The sequence below is a fragment of the Pinus tabuliformis genome, chromosome 4_1 (assembly GCF_031772625.1).
Source record: "Pinus tabuliformis cultivar Carrire ecotype Pingquan chromosome 4_1, CPIR1, whole genome shotgun sequence".
Lineage (NCBI taxonomy): Eukaryota > Viridiplantae > Streptophyta > Pinopsida > Pinales > Pinaceae > Pinus > Pinus tabuliformis.
The window spans coordinates 623099773-623108060 of NC_142303.1; the positions used below are offsets into that span (position 1 = coordinate 623099773).

At 29.9% G+C, this 8288-nt stretch overlaps 1 protein-coding gene across 1 annotated transcript; it reads right to left on the reverse strand.

Moving 5' to 3' along the window:
- Nucleotides 1–7520: 7520 nt before the first annotated feature.
- Nucleotides 7521–8033, reverse strand: LOC149177562 (uncharacterized). Its single transcript, XM_089421791.1, has one exon. The coding sequence runs from the start codon at nt 8031–8033 to the stop codon at nt 7521–7523; it is 513 nt and encodes a 170-aa protein (XP_089277917.1).
- Nucleotides 8034–8288: the final 255 nt, after the last annotated feature.

An 8288-nucleotide genomic window follows, 5' to 3' on the forward strand; every position in this document is an offset into this window, starting at 1 on the left:
ATTGTTATATCTACACTACACTGAGTGTTTGTTAACCGATCTAGCCCTGGTCGGCGCCGGGATTTTAGTTTCATTCCTCGGATAGCAGCCTGTGGCGTTATATCTGGGCAACTTTGGACCTGCCAAACAGAGGAGTAATGGTATAATAATATTCTTTGGCCTTAGTGGTCTTTCCACGAATCTTTATCCCTACGGAGGTTTCCAGTATTGTATTATGAATGAAAAGAAAAAGCTGATATAAGTTTCTGCTACTATTATAACGAAAAAACTTAAGTTTATAGGGGAATTTTGGTACAAGTGTGCCAGTAGACCGGGGGATTCTTTATCCACTTCGACCAAGGACGGTAAGCATGTGGCCTGATTGTTTATTTCATCTGCCCTGGAGCAGAGGTTAGATCCAATCAGGCGAAAGCCTGATTGTTTTTTTCATCCTCTGCCTTGGAGCAGGAGTTAGATCCAATCATGACTTTCGCCTGATTGTTTCTTTCATCTGCCCTAGAGCAGAGGTTAGATCCAATCATGACTTTCACTTATTTAAAAGATCAAAATTAGTCTATCTATTTAATTTAACCATCACCACTCACATGAGTTCAAGAATCTTCTTAAGCAGTATATTATGCGGGGTAGATTAAGCAGGAAGGTGGTTCAGTGAGTGATTACCCTTTGCCGACCTTACAGGGCAAGACTCTACAGAGACAGATCTAGACCCAACCCTTTCTATTGATTCTGCAATTCGAAAGCCAATTCTAGTCAATTCTATGTTGTTGGGCCTTCGTTCAAAGTTGTTGGACTGAAAGATTAATAATTAATCAAAAGCCAATTCTAGTCAATTCTATGTTGTTGGGCCTTCGTTCAAAGTTGTTGGACTGAAAGATTAATAATTAGTCAAAAAGAATTATCGTTAGATGTACAAATCAGATGGTTCCAAGAATTAAAACAAGCAACATGCGCTGCAAATCCTGGTAAATCCCTGTAAGATTAATGTCACCAAATTCTGTTTATCCTTTCCTTTATTATTGCTAATTAATGCTCACACAATCTTATCTGATGTATTACCCCTTCCCATTCAAAGCCATCCTATTTATGTAAATTACCCCTTCCCATTCAAAGCCATCCTATTCATGTAAATTAATAAGTATATTTTGGGCAAAATTTGGCTTGATATGGAGGAACAAGCCAACTGAACTTGTTCCTTTTTCATCTATTTTCCCAGCTTTCATGTTATTCTCCTCTCCAAATAGCCTTTTTATTTTTATCTTTTTTCCCTTTATAATTTATCATATTTTGGGTAAAATTTGGCTTGATATGGAGGAACAAGCCAAATGAACTTGTTCCTTTTCATCTATTTTCCCAGCTTTCATATTACTCTCCTCTCCAAATACCCTTTTTATTTTTATCTTTTTTCCCTTTTTTCACAAATTCGCTTGCTTGTGTCTTTTGTATCTTGTTTGCCATGTTTCTTATGTTTGTTGGGTTGAGATCTGGTATGTTTTCAGTTGATTTCAGGTAGGGCAGTTCATTAAATATATGGAATTTATATAATAAAAATAAAAATATTTTTTATTTGCAAATTTATAATATTGCAGATCCAATAATATTTTGCAATGGAGAGTTTTCTTATTTCTATGTCTATATTATAGATTCCTATACTATGCAATGGAAAGTTTTCTTATTTCTATGTCTATACCCTAGATTCCCTATATTACCATAGTATAAAACAACATATCATTAAAAATGAAAGGTCTAACAACATAAAATTGATTAGAAAAAGGTGATGGGCTTTCTAAAACAACATAGAAAGCCCCCTCTGCACATCTCCAACCCTACCCATCTGTTTCCCTGAATTTACATTTCCTTTTGCACATTTAACTTTCCCACTGTCATTTAAGTGGGTTTCCATGCCATTTTTACTGAGATATTACAACAATGTACAAGTAGTTTACTACTCATGGTTCTACAGTGTGCTATTCACTTGAAATCTCACATCACCAGTGCTTCACTAAAGCATAGTGAAAGGCTATAGATATAGATATTAGTAAGACAAAGGTTATTTATGAAAAATACATTGATTTAAAAAATATTTAAAACTTTCTAACTAATAAATAATAAAAATTGATATACTTATAGATTTATTGAAACACCAGTCTATACAGATATAATATATATTCATTATTCATACTCATATAGCATGGACAACTATTTTTCAATAATTTTCAAATTTAATTAGCTAGTAAAATATTGTTTAATTAAATATTATGAATATTTAATCTACATTAAATATTGCTAATTTATATTACTGGATTATAATGCCTAATTTTAAAAGGGTAATCTAATTTCATCCTAAAATATTAGTTAATAATTTTTTTTGTTTCATTAGTGATTCATATATAATCTATTATAAATATTCTTAATTAAGGAAGTATATATAATTTATTATAAATATTTTTAGTTAATTATATGTCATCCCTACCATACAAATATATTATTGATTTTACTTTACTTTAATGTAAATTATATTAAAATTAAAAAAGGTATTAGCTACTCTAAACACTTATTATCTAGGTTGCCCTAGCTACACAAGCTAATGAAGATTCAATTCTAGGGGCACCATGAATATTTTGATTTGTTAAGAAAGCACCATGAGATTACTTTAGTTGGTCTTTTGTCAGCTTAGATTTCTTATCATGGGGAGGAAGTCTTTAGTAGATTCTTTGTAAATTTCAATGCAGAATTTGGTTGATGTTGAAGTTAGTAGTTGATATTTCCACTTTTATTTTATTTTTCCATATATCTTATTTTCCAGGCATCTTATCATTTCAGAAAATTGAATCCCAAAAGGATTCTATTCCCTTTTTCCAATTACTTGAAATAATTTAAATTTACCTTTTTTTTTTTCCTTAAGTTATGATTGCATTTTTTTAATACTATATATATATATATATAATTTAAAATAAAATAATTTTATAATTAAAAAATATTTGATATATATTTTCATTTGTTTCTTAAATAGTCATTAAAGATCAACATCTTTATATATTTTTTATTTTTCATATGATTTGCTTAGTAATTTGAACATTTTTTTTTCAGTATTCATTAAACTAAGGCTTATGCATATATAAAACTATTTTTCAAAGTTATTCAACATAATCATGTCATGCTAATAGAACACTGGTGAAGAAATTATAATTAAACCCTCCCAACCATCCTAGATATACATCAATAATTTGAAATTTTGAAAACCTAATAAATACCAATAATGAAGGGCTGCTTTTGAAAGAGGCGTCCATACCCACGAAGGAAAATCAGTCCAACGCTGAGAGAAATCCATAATTCCATTCTAATCTTGTCCCTCCGCGAAGTCATTTAGGGTTTTCGGTGATCTGTTTCAATAAGAATAAATTCATAGATTTAGAGAAAATCGAGATAGTTCTGTTCTCTTTACAAAATAGTTTCCCTCTGGCCTGGATTCGATTCTAATTGTTGTCATCTGATCCCTTTTCAAATTTTAATATTTATTTTAACGTAAATTCATTAGTCATTATTGTTGATGCCATTATCATCTTGCCCATGCTATTGAAACCAACAAAAGCCTAACAGGCTCAGGCTAAGTGTTTCAAGTGAATTGTATAGATTAACCTCTTAAAAACTAGACAATCTGTATGCCTGGTTTAGGAAATGGCTTTCTCTGTATGCCTGGTTTGGGAAATGGCTTTCCGATGTGCTTGCCTCGACGCAGGCTAAGTGTTTCAAGTGAATTGTATAGATTAACCTCTTAAAAACTAGACAATCCGTATGCCTGGTTTAGGAAGTGGCATGTGCTTGCCTCGACGCCTAGCCGATCCTAAGTCTAGTTGATCTTGATCATTACGGCTGGATGGGAAAGTATTCCGATCCATGTGATTCCATCAAACTTGTTTTCTTTCTAGGGACAGGAACTGGCATCTCATTGATAAGGAATTATTTGAATTCTTTTTGGTAGTTCATTTTAGTTCCCTTTATTAAGTAGTTAAGTTCATCATTTAATTAAAGTAAATGAGTTAGGCTATTGAGTTTGGTTCATTCCTCTCAAAGATTTTTTTGAACATTTCTTTGATTTTTTATCTTAAATTATAGTACTTTTTTTAACATAAATTATAGTAGTTTTTTAATAGAAAATTTTATTATATTTAAAATTATGAATTTAGTTATTATTTATATGAAATAGTAGAAAAGTTTACTATTCTGGCTCCTATTTCATTGTATTTGTTTTGTTCACAGATTCACACTTCAAATTATCCTTGCTTTGGTCACCACTCCACCCATCATTACAAACACCTCCCACAGTACACACCACTCTTGCACTTCATTTGAAATCACTAACTTCTTGTTATGTAGATATTCATTGTAATGCACCTCTTCTCACTCATTCGCACTTCACACTCTACACTAAACTAAACTTGCATCTCTACGCTCCCTTTAATTTGTAGATGCTCCTTCATCTTGAGCATGGCACTCTTGCCTCTTAGATTTGCACTAATAAAACTATTTGATTATTATTTCAAAGATTTTTTGCTCAAACCACTTTCAAATGGTTGAACAAGCCTTAAGCAAGTCATATTCCTTCTTCCTTAAATTTAATAACTTGTTATTATATTAAATTGTTAAATTATATCATACTTTTATGGTTTTGCATAATAATATTGTATTAATGTTTTTTTTCTTAATGTTTGTCATGCATTACATTTACATATATATATATATATATATATATATATATGGGTTTTCTTTATGAATTGTGCATTTAATTATGTTACAAGTAGTTATGAAGGGTTTGTATACTAACAATATCATTTCAATGTTGTATGTTGCAGAAAATTTATCAATATCAAGTTGATGGCTAAAGACATTATCTACTTTTATGTTTTATAATGTTGGAATTAGAACAATTTATATTTTATATTTCTTTTGTTTAGATGGGCCCATCAAAGAATGTTCATGAACAAAAACTATCATTAATAAAAGGAGAAGGATTTTTTTGGTGTGGAGGGGAATTCAACCCCTCCAAAAGGCTCTTAGGAAGGTTAAATTGTAACCCTCCTTTGAGTTGTGTTCCTTGTGCTCATGGTTTTCATGATATTTAGTTTATGGTAACTCAAATATGCTCAAGGAAAATATTTTTCTTTTTTTATTATAATAATAATTTATAAATATGTTCCCAGCATACATACAAATGACAAAATCATGGTTATTCACATAAATTATTTAGCATTTTTTCAATGTTTTAAACATATTCCCCATATACACACAAATGGAAAAATCACTCTCATTCACATAAATTATATAGCAATTGTAACCTATATTTATATATATTTTTTAATTTATAATTTTTTTGGGGTTTTGGTTTTTCTAAGCTTTTATCTTGATTTTGTTTTTTTGATTTTCTTTTATTTGTACTAGTTTTTTTATTATACTTATATTATTAGGAATTTTATATTATATTTTTTCTTTCCTTTCACTCACACACATATATAATATTTAATATTTACATATATATAATTTAAATTAAATACTAATGAATATATTATTTAGAGTGTTTATAATTATTTAAATATTTCTATCATTTAATTGTATAAATTTATTATATCTAAATGTTTGTATATTGGTTTTATTAGTTATGTATACTATAGATATATTTTTGAATGCTTGCTTATATATGTGTGTATTTGGGTTATAGTGTATGAATGTATCACTTTTCTTTGTTTTGTATGTATATAAATGTATGATTTTGATAGTTAGAACTTATTTGTTGAGGTTTTTATTTTGGTATGAATCAATGAATATGATAGGTATATGAATTTATTATTGATAGTGTTTGCATTATTCATATGTACTTGTATGTATATTATTTATTTGTATTATTTATATGTGTATGAAACTATTTTTTGTTACATTTGTATGTGTCTTATTTAATTGTATTCTTTGTATATGTATAAATATATTCTTTATGTATGTATGAATCTACTCTTTGCTACATTTGCATGTGTTTTGTTTACTTGTATTTTTTGTATGGGTATGAATGTTTTTTTAAGTGTGTATGAATCCATTATTTGCTACATTTGTATGTGTCTTTTTTAATTGTATTCTTTGTATGTGTATGAATATATTCTTTATGTATGTATGAATCTACACTTTGCTACAATTGTATGTGTTTTGTTCACTAGTATTCTTTGTATGTATGTGTGTATGAATCTACTATTTGCTATATTTGTATGTGTCTTGTTTACTTGTATTCTTTGTATGTGTATGAATCTATCCTTTATGTGTGTATGAATCTACTCTTTGCTACATTTGTATGTGTGTTGTTTAATTGTATTCTTTGTATGTGTATGAATATATTCTTTATGTATGTAAGAATCTACCATTTGCTACATTTGTATGTGTTTTGTTCACTTGTATTCTTTGTATGCATATCAATGTGTCCTTTATGTGTGTATGAATATACTCTTTGCTATATTTGTATTTGTTTTGTTTACTTGTATTCTTTGTATGTCTATGAATCTATCATTTATGTGTGTATGAATCTATTCTTTGCTACATTTGTATGTGTCTTGTTTACTTGTATTCTTTGTATGTGTATAAATATATTATTTATGTGTGTATGCCTCTTTTCTTTTCTAAATTTGTATGTGTATTGTTTAATTGTATTCTTTGTATGTGTATGAAAGTATTATTTGTGTATGAAACTATTATTTCCTACATTTGTATGTGTTTTGTTTACTTGTATTCTTTGTATGTGTATGAATGTGTCCTTTATGTGTGTATGAATCCATTCTTTGCTACATTTGTATGTGTCTTGTTTAATTGTTTGTATGTGTATGAATATATTCTTTTTGTATGCATGAACCTACCCTTTGCTACATTTGTATATGAATCTTTTCTTTGCTAAATTTGTATGTGTATTGTTTAATTGTATTCTTTGTATGTGTATGAAAGTATTACTTGTGTGTATATGAATCTTTTCTTTGCTAAATTTGTATGTGTCTTGTTTAATTGTATTCTTTGTATGTGTATGAAAATATTACTTGTGTGTATGAATCTATTCTTTGCTACAATTGTATGTGTGTTGTTTAATTGTATTCTTTGTATAAGTATAAATATATTCTTTATGTGTGTATGAATTTTTTTTTGTTATATTTTTATATGTATTATTTACTTGTAAATATAATTTGTTTGAATATATAAATGTAATTTCTATATATAAATATATTACTTAGAATGTTAACTTTAATATTTTTTCCACTGGAAAAATCAGTAACTTTCATTAATGTTTGAAAATTACATATAGCAGATGCCGAGGCATTACTTGCATGTTCATACAAAAATCAACTTTTCATAGTGTTGTTCTGTAGGTATCGACCAAACTGTTCTGTTTACATTCATCTGTCTGTGCATAATATCCAAAAGAGGATTCTGTTTATATACATATTATCCATGTTCTCTGTATTTCTATTATCAAATATAAACAAAATCGCCATTGCCTATCAGCTGATGGGACTGTTGTCCCTTTGTTCTCTTTGTTCTATGAATGGCCTGTGATAAAACTGATACTCCTCTGCACCATTCTGCTCCACTATTATCCACTCGCCTCGGGGAAGAGTCGTGGCCTCTTTGGATAATTTGTCAGCCTCGCTGTTATGCTCTCTGTAAATATGCAAACATGAGCAATGGTTAAATGCTGCTTTGAGGATGAGTGTATCATGTAACAAGTTATTGAGTGTGTGTGTATGACATTGTGTGATATTGTTGATCCAGTTAATAACCACCAAAGAGTCCCCAAATATATTGATGCTGGTATGCTGATGTGATAATGCAAAATGTAGAAGACCGTGGACAGCAGAGAGTTCCGCGAAATTATTTGATCCATTGCCAAAGCCCATTTTGGCAAGGTATTGATGGTGGTCATTTAGGTGCAGTACAAAACCCCCACCACACCCATCCAGATTTGCTGCTCCGTCGAAAAAAGCCCACGGGATGGTTCTATCAAAGGTGGGCATTGGTTGAATGGTTCTCAGTCGCGAGGGAGGAGGGTCTGGGAGCTCATGATATGTTGCAATAATGGAGGCTTCTACCCTGCTCCATGATATTAATCGATCCTCAAATATAGCCCGATTCCGGGCAAGCCAAATATACCAAGTAGCCACGGGTGGCAGGTTTTGTAATTTGGTTCCCGAATGGCAGAGCGACCAAGAATCCCACGCGCTCCTTATATCATCATGTTAACTTTAATATATTAATATAAATGTTAACTT

What these genes read in the sequence shown, in the direction of transcription:
- LOC149177562 (XM_089421791.1), bottom strand. Translation starts at nt 8,033, where the DNA reads ATGCCCACCTTTGATAGAACCATCCCGTGGGCTTTTTTCGACGGAGCA.